The sequence below is a fragment of the Callionymus lyra genome, chromosome 7 (genome assembly GCF_982586985.1).
Source record: "Callionymus lyra chromosome 7, fCalLyr1.hap1.1, whole genome shotgun sequence".
NCBI classification, from domain to species: domain Eukaryota; kingdom Metazoa; phylum Chordata; class Actinopteri; order Syngnathiformes; family Callionymidae; genus Callionymus; species Callionymus lyra.
Genome location: NC_141824.1, coordinates 15,194,370 through 15,218,591, shown reverse-complemented (window position 1 = coordinate 15,218,591; position 24,222 = coordinate 15,194,370). Strand labels below are relative to the sequence as shown.

The window sequence follows — 24,222 nt, the reverse complement described above, 5'->3', positions numbered from 1 at the left end:
ACACGTTTACGAACCTCTGTGGATTTATCAGACAGGACTTACCTGGATGTTATGATTGTCCAAATGCATTTTTAACAAATAAAAATGTATAATATATATAATTTATGTACAACCATGTTCATTCCTACCTCCCAGCCTTGGATTGGGTCTCGGGGACACGGCCTGTGCTCGCCCTCGTACGGTCCAAAGCGTTCTCCGGCGTAAATGTTCCTGCGACTCCAGACGCCGGGTCCGCCGCCGGGGACCCCCGACTCTCTGACCTCGAAGTCCAGAGGAACGTTCATGTCGTCCCGAGGAGGGAAGAAGTGTTGGGCGGACGAGGAACTCCTCTGGGAAACCTCATCGTCGTCGGAGAGTTGAGGGGAAGCCGGGTCTTCGGGCAGGAGGGAAGAAGGCGCCGTCGTCGGATCAGCGTCGGAGCCGCACAGGTCTTCCAAGATGTCGCATGAGAAAGGGGGGTACACATCGTCAACGCCGTCACCTGGAGACAAAAACATTGAGGATCAACTTCTTGTTCCATCTTTTATTTTAAATTCAAACTTTACTAAATTAACCCAAATGAATATTTTCTAAAGGAGCCACGTTACAAACTGTGAATTCAAAGAATGGCTCTGAAGCAGAAAGAAAGAAGGAACAAAGGCAAATATTTTTATGGACATGAATACTCTCAAAAGGAAGAGTTGGAACACTTGTTTATAAGAAGAAAAAAACCCTCAAAACTGTAACAGAGATAAAGATTTAAGATTGAGTCATTTCAAAGACATTTTTGAAAATGCTTGATAGTTGAAATGAATGTTATAATCAAAAAACATTTTAAGCCAAACTTCACACAGATTTCTAGTGTGAATTATGTTCTAGCTTTCTTCGATAGCCAACTCTTTCTTCTTCTCTTTTTCTACTCCCTCCATCATAAATACTTAATTGTGAAAACTCTTCATCTTGTGTTTCATGGGCGATACAACTTCTATTACTTCAAGTTCTACTGCCACTACTTCTATGACTAATATTAATTAAACTTCTACTACCACTACTTCTATTACTTCAACTTCTATTACTATTACTTATATTAATACTATTACTGCTACTTCTACTACCACTACTTCTATTACTGCTACTATTATTCAACTTCTACTTCTATAACTACTTTTACTTTAACTTCGACTACTGCTTCTATTACTGCTACTTCTAATATGGCTTATTCTACTACTAATTTTATAACTACCACTAAAACTATTACAATCACTTCTACTACTTCTATTACTACCGGTACAACTACTACTACTTCTAGTTCTCCCATCTTATTTTTCTTCTACTCCTCCTCTGAACTATTTTCAGTTTAGTTAAACTTTTTCCTCATCCGTCTTTTTTCCTTTATGCCATCATTTGGACTTTTAAACTCACTTTTACTTTAGATCCTAATGAAATACTTTCAAGCATTGCAGTTTCAGCGTCAGAATTCAAACTGCATTTTCTTCTGGAAATGCAAGTCTTCTAACTTAAAGTCAGGTTCTTCTTAGGTTTCTTTAAGTGGATGTAGGTTGAACCTATTCATGCATATGATTGTATCTTTTGTGAAACAATACATTTTTTTGGGGTCATTTTCAGTGACAATAAAGTGTCCACATTACCGTGTAGAACTATTTGGAAAGAAAAAAAAAAACCTGTCTTAAACGGGACACTATTGGTGTGCTGATGGACGAAACTGCTTCGGAGTGTCTCTGAGGTGATGCCAGGGTTGACGTCGCTCATTGTCTCGCACTGACTGTTTTATAGTTCCTCTTCCTTTCTCGACCACTGAACACACACTGGGGTTAATTGTGTATGGAGTCGAACAGGAAATAGAAAATGCCCCTTTGAACCCACATCGGGGCTTCTTTTTTTTTTGGCAAATGTGTCTGGCGTTTTTTTGTTAAACTTCAGAGGATACGAGACAGACACTTGAGGTACACATAACGTGAGCGCGAACGGACGGACGGGTTAAATATTTAGACAGCCCGCTAATGATGGTAGTCGGCTAACACAACAGAGCGTTAGCCCGGGTGTCACGCCGCGAGATGGAGACACACCCGGAGCCCCGGAAAAAAAAACCATCGGCACGCCGCCCGCCACATTGGCGAGCGCCCGCCATCCCTTAACGCGCTCTGACAGGACACGCGGTGAAGCAGCCGCACTAATGAGGCGACCCATCCCTGCGCGAGGAAACATTCCTGAACGGCCGCCGGTGTGACACTGTACTGCTGCGCCGTCAACAGAGGAACCTTTGATCTGAATCCACAGATACACACAAACATCCTTGTTCAACGACCGTGAGGAATTGGGAGGCTTTTTTTTTGATGGACTGGAAAAGAGGTCAGTGATTTGTCGCAGGTGGTTACGAAGCCGAGCCGAAGGGCCTCGTCTGTGAAGGTCTGCGCTCGTCCACGTCACCGTGTTTGCTCGATAAAGTTTTTGGATTCTCTCCAATGATTTGGATTTTTTTGGTGAATTCCTTCACTGTATCGCAGGATCTGATGTTGACACGTTAGCGTTTTAGAATTTTAGGCAATCAACAAGTACAGCTGACACTTTTATACGTCTTTAAATCAACAAAAACTACTTCAAGTTTTTTTTTTTCATCGTGAACATTGAAGACGCTCTTGCTATTACGTTAAAAGCGTCCTTCAGAAGCATCAAACTGCTGGTCAACAGTGTGTTGGAGACAGCCGTTGCATTCATTTCCATCATGGCTGAAGTAGCCAGAGTACTTTTTACAAGATAAAAGACAGTAACAGTGCATGTAGACTTTTTAATGTCAGCTTCCATGACGGTTTTAAAGGTTGCAATGACACTGATCTGACAGTAGGCGGAGCCAGAAACAAATATGTTCAATTTACCATAGTGGTGCTTTCGCGTCAAATACACTCTTGGTAAGTTTGAAGTCATATCGCTAACTTTGGTTTAAACAACTGGCGACTACTACATCTTAGCAGTTTGAATTGTAAAGAAGTACAAGTTAAATTAACTTTACTTCTGATTCAATCTGGGTTTTTTTTTTTACATCTGCCAAGGAGGTCATGTATTTGCTGCTGCTCATGTGTGTCTCGGTCTGTCAAGAAATAACTACAAAAAGTTATAGATGCATTACTTTCTACAAGTTCTTTTTTTTTTACTATAACTTCAACATCTACTTCACTCTACTACTACTTCTATTACTGCTATTGCTTCAGTAATACTTATTTTATTACCATTACTTCAACATCTATTTCTCTCTACTACTACTTCTATTACTGCCATTATTGAAACTTGTACTGCTTCTTCTATTACCGCTATTGCATCAACTTGTACTTCTATTACTACTATTACTTCAACATCTGCTTCACTCCACTACTACTTCTATTACTGCTTTTACTTGAACTTCTTATATTACCTTTTCTACTACCGCTATTGTTTCAACTTGTACTTTGGTATATTACTACTATTACTTCAACATCTACTTCCCTCTACTGCTACTTCTATTAGTGCTATTAATTCAACTTATACTTCTATTATTACCGTTAATTCAACATCTACTTCACTCTACTACTACTTATATTACTGCAATTACTTTAACTTGTACTACTTCATCCATTACCACTATTGCTTCAACTTCTATTACTACTATAACTTCAACATCTACTTCACTCTGCTACTACTTCTATTACTGCTATTGCTTCAGTAATACTTATTTTATTACCATTACTTCAACATCTATTTCTCTCTACTACTACTTCTATTACTGCCATTATTGAAACTTGTACTGCTTCTTCTATTACCGCTATTGCATCAACTTGTACTTCTATTACTACTATCTGCTTCACTCCACTACTACTTCTATTACCGCTTTTACTTGAACTTATTATGTTACTTTTTCTATTACTGCTATTGCTTCAACTTGTACTTTGGTATATTACTACTATTACTTCAACATCTACTTCCCTCTACTGCTACTTCTATTACTGCTATTAATTCAACTTATACTTCTATTATTACCGTTAATTCAACATCTACTACTTCTATTACCGCTTTTACTTGAACTTATTATGTTACTTTTTCTATTACCGCTATTGCTTCAACTTGTACTTTGGTATATTACTACTATTACTTCAACATCTACTTCCCTCTACTACTACTACTTCTATTACTGCTTTTACTTGAACTTCTTATATTACCTTTTCTACTACCGCTATTGTTTCAACTTGTACTTTGGTATATTACTACTATTAATTCAACATCTACTTCCCTCTACTGCTACTTCTATTACTGCTATTAATTCAACTAATACTTCTATTATTACCGTTAATTCAACATCTACTTCTCTCTACTACTACTTCTATTACCGCTTTTACTTGAACTTATTATGTTACTTTTTCTATTACCGCTATTGCTTCAACTTGTACTTTGGTATATTACTACTATTACTTCAACATCTACTTCCCTCTACTACTACTTCTATTACTGCGATTAATTCAACTTATACTTCAATTATTACCGTTACTTCAACATCTACTTCTCTCTACTACTACTTCTATTACTGCTATTAATTCAACTTATACTTCCATTATTACCGTTACTTCAACATCTACTTCTCTCTACTACTACTTCTATTACCACTTTTACTTGAACTTATTATGTTACTTTTTCTATTACCGCTATTGCTTCAACTAGTACTTTGGTATATTACTACTATTACTTCAACATCTTATTCCCTCTACTACTACTTCTATTACTGAGATTAATTCAACTTATACTTCCATTATTACCGTTACTTCAACATCTACTTCTCTCTACTACTACTTCTATTGCTGCTTTTATTTGAACTTCTTATATTACTTTTTCTATTACCGCTTTTGCTTCAACTTGTACTTTTGTATATTACTACTATTACTTCAACATCTATTTCCCTCTACTACTACTTCTATTACTGCTATTAATTCAACTTATACTTCCATTATTACCGTTACTTCAACATCTACTTCTCTCTACTACTACTTCTATTACCACTTTTACTTGAACTTATTATGTTACTTTTTCTATTACCGCTATTGCTTCAACTAGTACTTTGGTATATTACTACTATTACTTCAACATCTTATTCCCTCTACTACTACTTCTATTACTGAGATTAATTCAATTTATACTTCCATTATTACCGTTACTTCAACATCTACTTCTCTCTACTACTACTTCTATTGCTGCTTTTATTTGAACTTCTTATATTACTTTTTCTATTACCGCTTTTGCTTCAACTTGTACTTTTGTATATTACTACTATTACTTCAACATCTATTTCCCTCTACTACTACTTCTATTACTGCTATGCTATTACTTCAACGTCTACCAAGACTTCCACTACTACTTCCACTACTTCTACAACTGCTACTTCTTCTACTAGGTGCACTACTGCTTATTTTACTACTACTAATTCTACTACTACTAAAAACCAAAATCAGAGCATGAGAAGAAGAAATACATAAAAAATGAATAAAGTCAAATAATCTAATTCAACAATAATCTCCACATCTTATAAATTGCATTTAGAGTCTAAAAATAATAGGGAATAATGAAGGCGTGTCTCTGTGGGCGAGTGTTTGTGTCTATTCCGGGCGAAATGTTTATTTGTTCGAAGATGTTCATCGAGATGATCACAAGTCCTGGACATCAAAGCGCTTTAAGTGAGAGGGGAACTCCACGAAAAATCCTGCAGCTTCTCCACTTCAGCCGTTGCATAACAGCGCCGGCAGACTAAACACTGACATCAGCACATTGGAAACGACTCAAACAAGCATTTATCATCATATACTAAACAAACTCACAACCCAGTGGATTCTGTGCAGGACGAATAAACCCAGAGGAAAGGCACACGGGGGTGGGGATCCATTAATTGTCATTAAGAGGGTAAAAAAACATTTGCTATCTGCATGGGTGGAATGATTTTCACCTCTGCCACGAGGTGTTGGGCCGAGCCATACATCACACGATTACCTCGAGCGGCGAGCGCGGCCCCGCCGTCATCAGGGAGTGAATTAAAGATGATAGAAGGAGCTATTAATCACGGTGACAAAGCTCCTAATGGAGGCGTGACCCAGGCCACTGCTGACGGGACGCCACGGGGACACATGGATACATGTGTTTGTGGAGAGGAACGACCTACCTGTGGACACAGTCAACACTCGTGGACGCTCCAGAGATCACGTTAGATTCTTGTATATATATAGAGACGCACCGATGCAGTATATTTGACGAGTGAAAAATATTGAAAATGTAAATTACTAATAGGAGAAAAACAGGGTTTAAATACTTGTGGATGATGACGTTTGTTGCTTCTAATAACAAGACAAACGGGGAGGGATTGACCTCGTCGTACAAGGTCGAACATAAACATGATATATTTATTTTAATAATATTGTCATCGTTAGAAGCTGTTGAAAGAGCTGATGGTTTTGTTATTGTTTTTTTTGCCAACAGCCACCGTTGTTAAGAAACAAGACAATTACTTATAGTTAAAATGGTTGTATTTGACAAGTTATTTACTAGAGTTTATTTTGCTTTTCATAACAATATTAAGAAAATATAAAGCATTGAAATGCTATTCATGGGTGGACAAGTGGAACTTAATTAAGTTAATGAGCAACTAATGTGTTAATTTAAATAGATCTTGGACTCTATTGTATCTGCAGTATGTCTTTTTGTACAAAACTCCCTTTTACTTTTCCCTATTTACATTAGAAAATGTGTTTAAGCCCCGCCCACTGAAACCACTTTGTTATTCTAGAGAATAAAACTAGTTTACCATTAGCCACGCCCACTCTGCTGTGATTGGTCAAACATAAAGGTTTGTCACCGTGCGCCATCAATCCATGAAGTCTCCAACTCCAATGGACTCGTTGTATGAACAAAGCCGGGTGTAATTACAGGTGGCTGGAGGAGCAGCGAAGCCATTATTACATCATAATGGACTCTGCTCTCGTAACCTCTCCTTCGCCCAGATTTAAGACGGGGGAGAATTAAGTAAGAAGTTACTGCATCTTGGAGAGGAAGACTTCAACGTTTGAAACATGCGAGTCAGTCAGGAGAGTTGGAGTTTGACATTTGTTGCTCTCTAAATAAAAAATAAAAAAATTTAACACAAATTAAATGTATTAAATACACAAGATTTCTATCTGTTGTTTCTAATCTAAAGTAAGTAAGTAGGTAAAGCTTATAGTTTCACTAGAAAGCCACATTTTAAGTCAAACAATCAACAGTAAAACAATAAAAACACATTCCTATCTTACATAATTGGGAAATAAAATGCTCACATGCATTGATATAATGACAGTTACGAGATTAACTATCCACCGTGTCATGAGTGTCACAATATTCACAAGGATTTGTGACACTTAAAACATAATCAAATAATTTATAATACTCATTTAGACAAGACACGTTCAAACGCTAGTTTTCTTTGCATCAGTGTTAAGTAGCTAAATGAAGAGAGTTCCAATGACAGCATATCCACACAGACCCACACAATAGTTCTCTATGCAGCGAGACAATGCTAATTATCTTGACACATAATTACAGTGTATCAGTTTTTGTCTGGATTCCCTCTGTACAGAGTGTATAGAGCTCCCGGGGGCCCTCGGGAGACGCAATAAGCTTCCTAATTAACTTCCTCTTTGTATTTAATGGGGGCCTTAACACCTTCTTTTTTTTTGTCTTTATGGCCACTGGAGCAACCAGGCAAGCCGTGGGTACAAATGCCTTTTATCAAGCAAAGACAAATGTTACGCAGCTGTAACTCGGTTTGAATTTTCTTTTTTAATAAAACATAATAATCATTTTAAACAACTCTTGAGTGAGTCTCAAATATGCTAAAAGAAGAAAAAAAGTTATTACAAAAAGTAGAAGATTTAAGTTTGATTATAGTTAAAACACTTAAAAAAAAAAAAAGGATTATAAAAATGGATATTCCTAAAAAGCTGATTAAAAGGATTGTTATGAATTTGAGCCAAGTTAGCTGCTAACATAGCTTTTTTTAAAAAAAACAAAAAACCAAACATTTGATTTAACATTGACAATAACTCAACCTCTAATCACAGAAAAAGAATATTATTAGTCAATTAATTAATTCACATTTTGCATGATCAGGTTTTAAAACTCAAAGCTCTTACAAGTCGTTCCCTGTTCTAAAAAAAAGTTTGTCAATTTAATGTTTAGTACATTTAGCAGCTAATGACTTCCAGTTATGGATTTTGTTGTGTTTATTTCTTGTTGTATTTTTTGTTTTTTAAACATGATATTACATCACGTCATAAAATAAATTAAGCATCTTGCAAAGAACTATATGGTAAAAAGAAAAAACAGAGCATGAGAGCAAGAAAAACATACAACATAAAAAAAATCAAGAATAAACTAACAAAAAAGTTTTAAACCCACTTGAAAATAATCTTAGGCATTATATTCAGATTAGAAAAAGTCAAAAATAATTCATATAGTGGTTGTGTTTTACTCATTTTCACTAGTTTTTGGGTTTATTTTCACAGAGTCACTGACTGGTGTTAAATCAGAGAAAATACTATGTTTTTTTGGTTTTTTTTACAGTAATAATCAATAGAACAGAAATAATACGAGAGGTTCTGTTTTTCTATGTGGGCTGGTAAAGAAAGTGTGGATTCTTCATTTAAAAAAGAAGCGTATAGCGATGAATAAATGGATCTAAATTCACACAAACACACTCTGAAATGTGCCAGAAAAAAAAAAAGGAATTGCTCAACGGTTCTAATTAATGAGCATATCGTTTCCCAGCCCAGTGTTAGTCAACTAACTCCAGGTCCTAAGCTTTAAAAAAAAAAGAAGAAATCTCATTAAGGATCCAAATTGAGTTGCCAATTAACACCACGCTGAGAATGGAAAAAAAGAAAAAAGTCCTGAGTGTCCGAGCACGTGGACACTTAATTAAAATTAGCAGTGATTAATAATGAGGGTTTTCTTTAAGAGGGAAATCTGTGGCGAGCTGACACAACAAAGGCGGCGAGCGCGAGCGGCGAGGATTTATCTGGGGAGCTGCTCCGGGATTTTAACATGTTTCTCACAGGCCTGACAAATGGCCTATTAATTATCTAATGTTGTCTGACAACAGCCACTTGATAAAGATGTATGTTAGCGAGGGGTGAGGAAAGGGGAAGATCCAGCGCGGGGGGGGAGATAGATGTGTGTTTTTTTTTTGTTTGCATAATAGATCCCCCCGTCTTATTATTAATGTCACCGTCTTTAACGGCTTTTCGTTACCTTTTAGTGGCTTTAAATAATCAATATAAAGGATTAACAAGCTAATGAAATGCAAATGGAGGAGCGTGTGGATAAACGGAGGGATGAACGTGCGTGAGGTTGACAAGGACGATGGATGGCGTCCACGCCGACCCTCGTATCATTAACTCTCGGCGCGACAGTCGGAAGTCTTTGGTTTTCTGCCGCGGGTTGAAGCGCTGGTTAGCATTTGTGTTAGCATTCTAGTCGTGAGCCTGAAAGATGCGTATGTCAGCGCCAGGATTTAGGGAGTCGTGCTACGAACTCGAGGAGACGATGGACGATGAGAGATGGGAGCTGGAAGTAAAGCTGTGCGATGAAACCACACTTTCTTTTAAGCCTGTGACAGATTTCACTGTTGCCTCCATTTCGTTTGAGTTTAGAAATAATCTGAAAATATATATATAAAAAAGAAGGTTTCATGCGTGTTTTATAGATTATTAAACTGCTCGATAAAAATAGAAACTAAACCGGTTTTAATGTTGGCTTTATACAGTAATCACGAACCAATAAACAATTTTTAACTATAATCAAACAATTTTCATCTAATATCAAACCATTTTAAACTATAATCAAACAATCAACTATAATCAAACAATTTCCCCACTATAATCAAACAATTTTTAACTAAAATTAAACAATTTTTAACTAAAATTAAACAATTTTCAACTAATATCAAACAATTTCAACTATAATCTAACAATTTTCAACTATAATCAACCAATTTTCCACTATAATCAAACATTTTTTAACTAAAATTAAACAATTTTCATCTAATATCAAACAATTTCAACTATAATCTAACAATTTTCAACTATAATCAATCAATTTTTAACTGTAATCAAGATAAATACAGTAAAATAATTTACCGTGAGTTTTAGTTTAACTCATTTTTACCAGTTAACAGGACAATTATTTGAGTAAACTTATTATCAAGAGCTAAAGTTACTTCAAAGAGAATACCATGTTTAACGAAAAAAAGAGAAAAAAGATTTCAGACAGTAAAAAAAGATATATTTTATGATTGTCTTTTCTAGGTGACCCGGTTCATTTATTCAACGTTGATAGTCGGATTGTTTAGTTTTGGTTGAGCGATCAATGTCGATTCATCGTTACTGTCACTGTTTCAACGTTGAAAGTCTGTTGTTGAATTCAACGTAGATTCAATATCAGACCAACAGAGGAAATAAGGCGACATTTGTGGCTGGAAATTTAGAAAATCTATGACCAATCGGGACAGAGCTGCGACTCAACGTGATCAATAAATATGTAGTTGAATCAAGATTGTTAAAAATATCCAACGTTAATTCAACGTCGATCTCAGCGAGCACTTAAGTGTCGTTTCAATATTAGATGTTAACATTGTATGACAATATTTCAACGTTGATTTGATTTATTTTTGTTATCTGGGTAACCACTGATGTAGACTTAAATGAATAGAAAATTATAATACGTCTAATTTCAATGCGATTTAAACCATATTAAATAAAGATACTACATCAATACTTCTGAACCTACTCTCTTCTCTCCTCCCCATTTTTCTTTATAGATTTTGTTTTCAAGTTTATTTATTTTACATCACCCTATGTCATTTCTATTTTATTCCACAACAGACTACCTTTGAAAATACTATGTACTTTTAATAAATGTACTTTTCACCAAAGTACATTTATAAAAGTACCTCAAAATTAAAGGCGTGTATCAAGGAATTCTGGCCAAACCTTTTCCAACTTTGCAAAAGTATGTGACATTTAAACCCATCAGTCTATTTATTCATGAATCAATTCAAATACATAAATATGTATTACATGAACCTATTTGCTAATAGTCAGGCTTGGATTTAGATTTTTTTTTCACGCTCTCTCTCTATACATTTTCTCCCAGATAAAAAGCACAAAAAAATCTTTAAGCATCAGTGCTCGGGTCAATGTATGCACGGCAGTGTAACAAAAAAACAAGCTATTGATTTTGCTGTTAATTTTCTCTGGTGTTGACAAGTTGAAAGAATGTCGTGACAAAAGGTCATTTACTCCCATCATCTTTCCAAAACCAGGCCCGGTTGCCCTCGACAACCCCATACATCACCGGACGTTGACTTGCTGTGCGCTCTTTAAATAACCATCTTTTGGACCAAAAAACAACAAAAGGTAACTACGATCCAGCAGATTATTGTTGAACATGAAAAGATTAACAAGTATTTATAAAAATTGAAGCCAGAGATTAGGCTTTTAAAATTAAGAAAACCTGTTTTTAATAACCTAACCTTGAGGAAGCTAAATGCTAACGCTAACCTTCGACATTCTGATTAATTTATCTAATTTTCTCATCTGAAATACAACAAATAACTACCCTAAAGCGAACATATGATCAATAAATAACTACTTTAATTGTTGGATGTTTTGCAAAAACAAGTAGCGGAGGTGCAAATTTAGTTATCTGTCCAGTTTGTCGCTCACTTTATCGTTAGCGCCGCGGCTAACCGGCGCCGCGCTCCAATACAATTACTGCTCACAGTTGTGCACATTTGGGGGAAATTGATTCCTTTGATGAAATATAAGAGAGACAAAGAGAGATGAATATCCAGAGCCAGCGAGACCCCCCTTTACCCCCCCCACACCACCTTTGCTCTTCCCCCGGCTATAGAAGAGGCCCCCTGGGTGCCACAGCACCGTCGCAAAAAAAAACCTGGGTCCAGCTCGGCCCGGTGATTAAAAAAAATGATAGCATATGTGCTTTGTTTAAGTTGATTGTCCTCGTAATGTATTACACAATTAGTTTGATTTGACAATTTCCATTAGGCTTGATAAAATATTTAAACGGGGCCCGTGGACGGTAGTTTTTCACCGCAGAGGGAGGAGGAGAGGGGCCGACTTTTGTCGTGGCGGTGACGCATTTTACGAAGTCAAATATCGATAAATGTTCGTTTCAGTTTAACGTGATCTCGCTGATCGTCTCGTATTCAAGAGGATATTTTCTGATTTTTTTTCAAAGTCTGTCACAGGCTTCCAGGGATTATCTGACTATGTTAAAATATTACATTTTTAGCCAAAGAATCCACAGCCATCTCTTTCTTTACCGATATATCGATGTTGTACTTTGACGCTTGGGTTAAGATCTTTATAAAAATTTCAAATATTTGAATGTGATATTCATGAAAGTTTAGTGTAGGGTATCGATGGGAAAACTTTGATACAGGTACCTTAAAGATACTTTTTCTGTGCCATTTTTTAACCCTTGTGTTACCTCTTGGTTAAACTGACCAGAAGGCTCGAAAAAACAAATGGGTTTACGGTATCCCTTTTGTCGGGGATGGTTTCAAAAGAATTTGCGTTCAGGAATCTGTATCGGTATCGAACATTTCCGATTGATAACATGCCTTAAACTGGCATAAATATTACATTCAATCTTTTTATTTTGCACTTAATAGTTTTTTGCAGTTTTGCGCTTATATTCTTACCCCACCTGGGTCACTTTGACCCTGAGATAACAAGGGTTGAGATGAAAAGAAAACGACCTTGTAAAAATCTTTTAAATGTGATTTTTTTTCCCAGTGCAAAAGAAACACTTGCTAACAAGAAGTTTATTAATCTGATGTTCTTTGTCTTTGTCAATGATTATTTTTGTCTTCAGAGAAAACCAACACATTATTAAGTTTCGATCAAGCCTTGGTATCGAAAATTGACACCAGAAGATGAATCATGTTTTCGAATCATCGATACTACTGAAGCATTTCAGTCAGAACCAAATAAGAATCGGAATTCCAATTGTATTTAAAGGAAACGTTACATATATTAATGAATGTTTATTAATATAGTGTTTTCATACAATTGGGAAGCTGAAAATTACATAGTAGAAGTAAAAAAGAAAGAAAGAAACAAAGCAGCTTTAAAAAAAGAACTCACGCAAAAAACATCATTGTTAGATATTTATAGATATTTCAGGGGATTTGAGAATTGCCATCATGAAGCCCCCATATATATAAAATGTATAAATATATACTGATCCTGAAAAATTGAACTCAAGATGTGAACGATGTGTAATTTAATTTAATTCTTTAAAGAATTTGAATAGTTCAGCAACCAGTCTTCGATTATTACCCTGCCATAGATTGTAATAAATATCACATTTAATGTTAATTTTTTCAGTAGTTGTGCAAAAATTTAATTGAACAGTCATTTTACAACTTAACTTAATAAATTATTGATAATGTTGACACTTTTTTAACGATAAACTATGTCAGTGATTAGAAATCTAGTGGGAGAATTGCTGCATATTTAAGATATGTAATGTTTTTGTTAAATTGAATGATGTTAATAGTACAAAACAAAAGAAACGTGCTCCAGTTCGCTTGGCGTCATTAAAAATGCATCCAAACTGCTCCAAAATGTCTATTTACTGAAGTCCTTTCCAAAGTAATCCAACCAACTCTCAATCCAAGCGTACCCCGTGAACGGAATACGAGCGTTAAAAACATTTAAATCCAGGCATAAACTGTGTTTTCTTGCTCAAAACATTCGTTTCTAATTTGGCTGGAAAGCGGCGAGTGTGTGCGTTGGCACCGGGAGCTGCTGTTTGCCATTAGTGCGGTGGTCGAGTTTGTCAAATCACAGGCCTGGATAGGTTATGACACGGAAATGGTGTGAGTCATATAGTTCATGTGTGTCCACTGCTCTCCAAACACTTCAGTGTGTGTTTCACTCAAACAATGTTGTTTCCCCCCCGACATGTCACAGGCTCGCTTTCTCCAGACCCTATGATTGAATTTAAAAAAGTGAAAAATATGAAGAAGCCAAATAAATATATTGTTGATGTTTGTCCAAGTGTGTGTCTTTAACTTTATCTCTTGTAGACTCAGAAACAGCGACAAATCATCTTGAGGTTGACCATGTAGATACTGACATTTTTTAGGGGAGGACACCTGCATTGGGTCCAGGTTAAGGGGGTCAGAAAACCCCGTAAAATCTCCCATTATTTATTACATACCACATAATGGAGATTTCCATAGTTTCAATTTATTTTGTCAATTGTAAGGGGGCATAAAATGGGACAGAACCCCATGAAAACTCAAATATTACCCATTTCAATTACATTTTAAATACATATTAAATAAAGCTACCTTCTGAAATTCTAAATTTTTTGGGGGGTTATTTAAAACTAGCAAGAAAATATCCAAACAACGATATACATCACGTTATTTTTGGACAATACTGTATCGATATTTGTCAGCGATTATTTTTATTTTTTTAAGTCGTAGTAGTTCAATAAGTGTGTATAAAATAAAGGTAATATAGTAAGTAAGTAAGTAATATTTATCTATATAGCGTTTTTCGAGACCAGGGTCACAAAGCGCTTAAACAATCAAAACGATACTCAAAAAAGTACATACTTTAAAGATCAAGATATTACTGAGAACAACATAGGAGTTCATAGGTATGAGAGTGTGTGTGAATGGTTGTCCGTCTTTGTGTGGCCTGCGAAAGACTGGCATCCTGTCCAGGGTGTCCCCTGCCTCTCGCCCTATGATACTGGGATAGGCCCCAGGACCCGGGATAAAGCGGTAGACAATGAATGCTGGGTTGCAGTCCAACCTCCAGCCACTAGATGGCAGCTGTCATTACTTCCTCCCCCAACTGAATGAAATCCCAGCTATAACTGAGGACAAGAGGATACAGTCGACTCAATATCCTTAGTATCTAAATATAAATTATATCGCACCATTGGAGCAGTAGTAGAACCCTAGTTATTTTTCAAATGTATTATACATTTTATTATTAACACGACTCGATCCAGTCCCAAGTCCCTGAAACACTCGTCAAACGCTGCGTTACTTTTCCGACACCCTCCCCCTTCCCCGCCCTCACCCCTCGATGTCTTTCGTCGAAGCTCACCTGTCTCAGAGCCGCCCGCCTCTTCACTTTACACTCTCACCATGCACTGCAAGTCCACATCCATCACAGGCCTGGAAATCTAAGCAGCCAAATTGGCCTCATCTGTCTCAATGTTAGATGCAGATGGAGTTTCTTGTGCTGAGGGAGCTGCAGTTAGTCACCCCTGCTGTCCCCCCCACACCTCTCTCTCGCTCTCTCTCCAATATACCAACCGCCCAAACCCAGCCGGCAGTCACAAGTTTTTCTGCGAGGTGGCGAACTGACCGATACACTGACCACACGCTCCCACACTTGGCTTCATCCACTTTCCTTGTAATCACCTTCTCTTTTTTTTTCTCCCCCACCATTTCCCCTTCTTCTTCTTCCTCCTCCTCCTTCACTTGTTTACTCCTCAGCCACAGTGGCCGTAGAGCGCCGTGGTTCGCCGGGAGCCGGGGCCAGACTCGTTAATAAAGGCCCTAAATGAGACGCCATGCATAAAACATGAAGCGCCTCGTGCTGATGTAATGAACTGCTGCTCCATAATTGCATCTCAGAGCTGTAAAATGAAGACAAAATATTTGAAGAGGGATTCTGTCACCTCTCTGCAAACACAACACTAATCACAGGCGTTCCTGCGGGGGCCCTTGGGGGTCCGCTCCACCGCCCCCCCCCCCCACCTACCCCGCCTGACGGGGGAGCAGGGGCTAAACACCCGGGGTGGCGACATTGGCAATACCCTCCAACTAATGGGACATAATTGAATAATTGCCGATTAGAATAGGAGGCGAGGTTTGTCGCGAAACAGTGTCCGGTGCGGCTGCTAAATGACCCGTCCACCAATTAAGAAAGAATAATAATAAATATAAGGTCAAAATATGTTTCTTGCCAACTGGGAAAGAAGAAATCGGATTCTAAACAGGAAATTAAATATCAAAACGGCCCAAAAAAAATAGGTAAATGAATAAAATACACATTAGAATTTGATGATACAATATGTATTACGATACAAATTGTGATACTGTACTGCACAGGGTTTATAAAATATGCTTGAAAAATTGCTTGAGGCGATAGGATACGCATCACGATACAGGGAAAACGATACGACACATTCCGATACTTTAGGAACAATGTTTCTAGTATTCTCCGAGTACTTAACTCTGGAATTGCAGAATTAACAGAGTGAATATACGAGAATCTTTACGAAGTCGTAACTGCTTGAACTCATTTGTTTGGAAACCAAAATATTCACAAACAGTTGATTGTATGTATATGTATGAGGTTATCTCTTGTGTCTTTTGTGAGAGTTGACAAACTTTTATGTTAAAAATGTAAACTCTTTGGTATATAAACTGTTAAAAAATACAAACTTTATATAATATTTTGTAAAATAAGTACACAATTGAATTACTGAGAATCCAAAAAATTCAAGGAAATAAATAAATAAATAAAACAAGTACACAGACAAGAAAATTGAAAAAATATATATATATTGGGGGAGATACATCAATACCTATGAGTTTAAACGATGTTGCATATTCCATTTTTTTCCACCTTTTTTTGAGTTGAATTGACGGTATCCTCTCGTTCTCAGTCATACCCGGGATATTGCTGCAGATTATTTAATTGCAACACATAAATGAACAATGTGATGTAATTGCATATTAATTGTCAAATAATTGTATTACATTTTATTTTACTTACACTGTAAATAAAAAAGGACCATAAAAGAAACAAAAAAACAATACTACACCAAAATATTGGGGGAATACATCAATATAATAAGTTTAAATACGTCTCATATTCCATTTTTTATCTACCTTTTTTGAGTTAAATTGACTGTATCCTCTCGTTCTCAGTCATCCCTGTGATTTTGCGGCATTTGATTTTACTTAAAGCTGCAAACTATTTAATTGTAACACAAGAATGAATTAGAACATATAGAAATAATACAGTGATGTTAAATATCATGAAAGTATCGTGAAAATAATTCAGAATAAATGTTTAGATATATCCGTGTATCCATATGTTCTCACACCCCTTATGTTTTGTGTACGAACACAAAGTCAAACACAACCTTTCTAAGGTCTGGTCCACGGATCCAGCACAGTGGCAGAGACAGCCAGGGTCCGGATGAGCGATTGGAGTCCCACCGGGGGGTGTCACCCAGACGGTTAAGGAGTCGCTGTAGTGACAGGACGGACACAGTGACATAATGAAAGTGCTGCAGCTGTCACGGGGGGTCAGTGGTGATCACACTGTCCAGCTGAGGGGAGAATGGGGGGGACGGGGGGCACCAAACAAAAATCCTAGCCATGATAAATGGCCCCCGAGTCCAAACTGAAGCATCTGACAAACTCAGGACTCATCAGTTGGACTCTTTGACCAACACTCGGGTCCTCGTCGGCCTCATGTCTCTACAATCTATTGATTCATGTTGATTAAAAAAAAAGCTGTGAATTAATTTCGATTAATCGCGATTAATCGCATACAATTTAATCCTTTTTTATTCCTTTATATAAACAGTTTAGAACTGGTCGTCGGAACACAAAGACCAAAGAGTATTTATGAAAAAAAAACAGTTTATAAGTTTTTGAATGATGGGAAGAAATCTGAGTTCAAAAGTCGCTTGTGTAGTGGATGCACTGGAAGAAGGTTGTGGGTGCAATTCCAGCTTTTTTTTTTGCAACCAGCGTCCTTATCCTTTAGTTTGTAACTGATCCGAGTGCTTGTTTGGGTTTACTCTGGGCACTCCGGTTTCCTCCCACAGCCCAAAAACATACAGAGAAACCGCTTTAAATTGCCCTTAAGACCCAGATAAGGGAAGAAAAGTAAGTAATACTTGTAGAGAAGTGGTAGAAAACGAACAAAGGAAACCAAAACAAGTGGTAAAAACGACAGCACGAAAGAATAAGCATGAATCCAGGAGTTGGCGTTTGATTAAATGCGAAAAGATTAAACATTTACAGACAGAATCCAGCGATAAATCTGTTGACTGAGATGAAAAAAAAAAAAAAAAAAATGGGGGTCTTGGTCTGGGAAAGCAAATTGGAAGGAATGAATGTTTATTCTTCACCGACCGACTCTGACATCTGTTCGAGTTCTGGTTGCATTTCGGGTTCCGAAAATGTTGCGCTCGGCTCTTATGCCGTGTAACTCGGTTACAGGACTTGTTACATGCAATAACGTCTGGCGGCGGCGGAGACTTTCCAAGAGCCGGGGAGCGACGTTCGCTCTAGACCTGGACGTATGGAGGTCCAGAGGAGGATGTTTGTTTAACGATTGTTGCCACGGCAGACTCTCAGGGCTGGATCCTCCAGGGGGCACCGGAGCGTTCTATGTTATTTGTTATGGACGTCAATTTCTATTTATTCCAGCGTTGATTTAACTGGACGGTACAGTGAGATGCCCACACACACACACACACACACACACACACACACACACACACACACACACACACACACACACACACACACACACACACACACACACACACACACACACACACACACACACACACACACACACACACACACACACACACACACACACACGGAGTACCCAAAGCAGCTCTACACGAGAGTCTGGACGTAGAGCAAGTAGGTCAATTGTCAAGACTGACAGAACATTTAAATCCGACTGAAAACTTTATTTGGATTGTTAATCATTTAAAGCTCGTGCATCAGACGCCGGATTGTACATTTACTTTACAGTGTTTTTCTGGGCAGTATCACAGTCATATAATCCAGGCTTGTTTAAGTGAAAAGCACTTGAGCAGAAATCATGTGAAACGAGTAAACGCGCGTTCCTTCGGATAGATTTGACTTTTTACGTTCAATTCTTTGAAAAAATACAAACTATACAGAAGATTTTTTAAATAGAATTACTTTGAATCACAAACATTAAATGGAATAAATAAATAAATAAAATAAGTACACAACAAAAAACAAAATATTGGGGGAGATGCATCAATATCTACGAGTGAGGACATGAATTACAACGAATATTCAATTTTTTTCTACCTTTTTACCTTTGAGTTGAGTGTATCCTCTCGTTCTCAGTCATCCCTGGGATATTGCGGCATTTGATTTTACTTTAAGCTGCAGATAATTGAATTGCAACACAAAAATTAACAAAAGCTGCGATGTAAATACATGCTAATTGTCAATAAAACAAAAAAATAATAATATAAAATAAAAAAAATGCTCATTTTATTTTACTCACACTATAAATAAAATATGGACCATTAAATAAAACTCTTATGAAAATGTATGCAACAAAAAAACAATATTACACCAAAAATATTGGGGGAGATACATCAATATCTATAAGTTCAAATTACGTCGCATATCCCATTTTTTCTACCTTTTTTTGAGTTGAGTTTACTGTATCCTCTCGTTCTCAGTCATCCCTGGGATATTGCATTTGATTTTATTTTAAATGCATGTTAATTGTCAATAAAACAACAAAAATACATTACAAAAATCAAAAAAATATTTATTTTACTACACCAAAATATTGGGGGAGATACATCAATATCCATTAGTTTAAATACTTTCAGATATTTTATATATCTAAATATAGATATATATATTCAGGTTTGTTGAATCACCTCAATTATTTCTCCCCAACACTCGATACTGTGAATCAACAAGGAGTCTGACCCGTTAAATACTCTACTACTGATCCAGATAAACATGCTGTTGAAAACTATCTCAATGGAAGACGACAGAAAAATGATTTACTTGTAAATAAATATTAAATATTCTCGTGCTACTCCGATGGGAGAGGGATAACGAAATCATTTCTTTCTTTTTTACGAGTCTAAAACAGAGCCACATGGTTACTCTAATGATTGACGGTTTGTTTAAGAACAATCCACGTTGACCTGGTTTCAGTTTCAAAGATGTGTTTCTTTCAAATCTTTCGGCCAAACCGTGCAAAAGTCATCCAACAAATTTGCTTTCATGTAAACTGTCCGTTTGTTTTTCTTCTCTGGTTCTCTTCTAATCTGCTGCTCATGACTTATTGACTTAACCCTTGTGTTATAGCTCAGGGTCAAGGTGACCCGTAGGCCCGAAAACACATGTGTTTGTGGTATCCCTTGGGTTGTCTCAGGGTCAAGGTGACCGAAAGGGTCTGAAAACAAATGCAGTTGTGGTATCCCTTGTATTGTCTCTAGGTCAAGGTGACCCGAAGGCCTGGAAACAAATGTGTTTGTGGTATCCCTTGTGTTGTCTCCGGGTCAAGGTGAACGACCTCCACCGCTGCATGTATTTATGGAACCAAGGGAGCAATGAGAGCCATTCAAAGTCATTTAAATCCATCTGTTATATTACTTTTTTTAACAACACTGTCCAGAGTTACTTAAAACTGCAACTCCAGGTTATCACAAATAACCACTGTTCAATGTTTTAATGAAAGCAATAGAATGTTGCTGTTATTTTTCTGCATGAATACTGTTCAACATGATTAAATATTATATAGTATATATAATATAATACATAATAATGCAAAATAATGGTGTGTCCCAAATCACGCAAATCTGCACTTACACTTTTTCACACACTGAGCAGTGTGTGAAAATGTAGTGCACTACGAACACTCAATTGGTGCCCTCAAACGTCACAAAATTGTGTGTGGATCGATGGACACTTTCCACCCTCAAAAACCACCATCTTAGTGACGTAGATTGCGCTACATCTAGAGCTACGTCGCTACACCGACGTAAATGTCTGAAGAAAACATTTATTTTACCACAAAAACAACACAACAACAATAATAAAGCAATGAAATTAACTTAATAACTTGTTTGAATTGTCAAAAAGCGCTGTCAAGTGTTAGGGTTCAGTGTTAAAAAGTAGTAGAAGAAGCTGTCAAGTCATTTCCAGTAAGTGTGTCGCAGCAGTGTTTGATTTGAGACTGTACTACCCACGCAAGTAAGTGCACCGTCCTACAGTGTACTGTAAACCAAGTTTCAGGTAAGCTAGCTACTTCGGCTAGGTCACTACTTTTTTTCTATTTTCTATGATATTTTCATAAACAATGAAGTTTACGTCTCTTTAAAGCATTAAATATACCTCAAATGCCTAATGTGTGAAGTAAAAATAACAACATTGACGAACTGAGCTCGATAAAAGGAAACTTTCAACTATTAACTCTCTCCCGCTCGGCAGATTAAAAAATCAATTGTAATTAAAAGTGAACAAGTGCTCTCGCTTTATAGAGTTGAAGAGTGCGCCGGTCATTAAACACGTTTTAATCAGTTATCAGTTCAAGGTTTCTTTTTTTGTTTTTCCAGTCAATGGATTCCGCTTCCTTTGGGATAGCTCAATGTGTGCACGCTTGCGTGGAACATTCCCCCCTTACACTCGCTTTTGCAATCAAAAACGGGGGGCGAAAATTAGTATCAAGCCCCGGTTCGATGTTACGTGTCGCTCTCTGCGACAAAAAAAACAACAATCTGGATTAGAAGGACCTGATTTAATTAAACTTTCAAATTCAAATGTACTAATCAGTTTGCGGCAGAGTAGGGGCCGCTTGTTCCCCCCGAACCCCCCGCCCGACGCCACATAAAACGACCACGGCCGGGCGGCTCGGCCCATTGCCCGCTCATTAACATGAAGGTGCGATTTGCATTTACTGATGAAGTGTTGTAGTTTTTAATATCCGCGTTCTACTCTTGCATCAATCATGCCGGAACAGGGGTGGGTGGGTGTTTGGGGGGGTGCGCACCAAAGGCCACAATTAACCCTCCAAATCTGCCACTAAACAAATATTACAAGAGTTCACGCATTTGAAGATCAAAAAGCCACTTGTCCATTATATAATTGAAACGAAGGCGGAGTGTTTCACTTCTGAAGAGCTCTATAATTACCAGCTGTTAATTGCACACTTGCGGTGTCTCACTTTTAATTAAAAAGAGCAGCTCGCCGAAGGACGATAAGCAAATGGTGGAGCGGGCGACGTTTTTTTTTTAATCAACAAAGCCAGAGGAATTTTTTTGTTTCTGCCGTGGCCAGCGGCGGGACCTGCTCGGGGAAAAAAAAAATCTTCAAATAACCCCGCGGAGATTAAAATGTGTCCATTAGGAGCAGTCAGGTTTTATTTGGGGTGGCAGGGAAGCGAGGTTTGCATTTGAAGTCGTCGTCCCCTCCGCGGGGTTGTTGGGCGAAGCCTCGGTCGGGGGGCGCGGGACTAATCGGGGCCCTCCCTCCGGCTCGGAGCGCTCGAGTGGAGGGGAATCGGACTCCGCTGGTGGCGAGGCGAGGAATGGGGGGGCAAAAGGATGGAGCTAAAGATGTCGGGAAAAAAACATCTGTGTTTTCATCTTTTTGGCCTCGTCCGAAACAAAGGTTTGAGAAAGACACTGGGGCGCTATTGGTTGTTGATGGGATAGTTCTCCCCGAATTCAAATTTTACGCATTTTCTACTCACCCTCTTGTCGACTAAGGGTTGGGAGATGTTGCAAAGTATCTTTTTTTTTCTTTTTCTTGGAGTTAAAGGAAAAAATGTAAGGTTGGTCACTTTTCTTTTGCCAAAAAGTCACTTAAAAACATCCAAATACTTCCATAACGTAACGTCCATCTTGAATTGAAGCCTTGTGAAAAATTGAGCTAAAATAAAAAGTTAAAAGGTCTACATTTTAAGCTTATTTGTAGCAGAAGAACCTGGTGTCTAAGTTACGATCTGTGTCTCAAATCGCATACTTCTCTTAGTATACTAGAAGTTAGTATGCATCAGGATAGTGTACGTACTAAGAAGTACGCAAATTCCCAACAGATAGTACAGTCAAATCAAACACTGCTGCTACGCACTAACAGGAAATGAGCGACAGCTTCTTCTTCTACTTCCATTTAACGATGGTTGCAACCAGCTGTTGGGACACTATCGACACCTGCTGGCAGCAAGTTTTTACAAGTTTGGAAAAAAGAAATAAAGAAAAAATATGAGAAACAAAATATTCGTGAGATATTTACGCCGGTATCAGCACCGAAGACGTGTCCTGTGCTGGATGAAAATGCACCTGTAATTATATGCATAAATATATATATATATATACATATATATATATATGACGTAACTTCTGTTTACAACGTCAACATCACTAAGATAGCGGCCATTTAGGGTAGATAGTGTCCATCGATCCATACTCAGTTGTGTGGGCATTTTAGTACCCCAATTTAGTGTGCATGGCACACTAAATTTCGCATACTAAGAATTGAGACGCACTAACTCGCTAAAAATACTAACTTCAAGGACGCAAGTATGCGATTTGAGACACAGCCAAGGACTCCGTCAGTGTCGTCGACACTGGGAGCTACAAACAATCTTGAAAATGTGGACGGAGTAAAATTGTCATGTCAAGGATTCAATACAAAAGGGACATTGCAGACGAGCAAGTAAAGTATTTTAATGTTTTTTGGTGCGTCCTTTTGGACAAGGAGTATCTTTCACTTGGTGTCAGGGCGCATGCCTGAGATTTTCCCTGAGACACTTGTAAAAAAAAATCTAATTATAGACTCAAATATAGACTCATTTAACTTGGTTTTTAAGTTGGATAAATAAAAGTGAGCACCATTTACGACCATATATGAACATACATTTCTGCCTGTAACTAAGAAAAGCCCCGGATTACTTGAAAAATAATCCCAACCGACATGAGGGCTGGTAGGAAATGAGTGACATCTGAATTTACGGTGAACTATCCCTTTAAACTAGCCCGTAATTACACCTACAAAACCACCTCTCAGTATCAGTACAAGAACACGACAACTCTTGGGCGAGCGCCAGAGCGCACCAGCCATGTAGAGAACCGTGACTACCAGGTTGTGATAACCTCATCCACCCTCAGGTCGACCCCTCCGCTCCCTGGTGCCGATAAAACCGTCTGCCAGGAAGTGCCCTTTCGTAACGCCTTCCTCCCTCTCACGCTCAATCAACACCCGTCACTGTGATCCGTAGTTAACCGGACTCCGTATCTCCCTGGACTCCAAGATATGTTCCTCAGTTTTCATTACATCTGTACTTCTGAGAAGAACGAGCA

At 37.7% G+C, this 24,222-nt stretch overlaps 1 protein-coding gene across 12 annotated transcripts in view; it reads right to left on the bottom strand.

Annotated features, from left to right (window-relative positions):
* The window catches only part of mecom (MDS1 and EVI1 complex locus), a 170,509-nt gene that overhangs the window by 107,144 nt on the left and 39,143 nt on the right, over positions 1–24,222 (bottom strand). For all 12 annotated transcript variants that reach the window (XM_087796330.1, XM_087796334.1, XM_087796328.1 and 9 more), the window contains exon 2: positions 129–481. In XM_087796330.1, the coding sequence (XP_087652456.1) occupies positions 129–481 (353 nt within the window). The remainder of the gene's footprint in view (positions 1–128; positions 482–24,222) is intronic.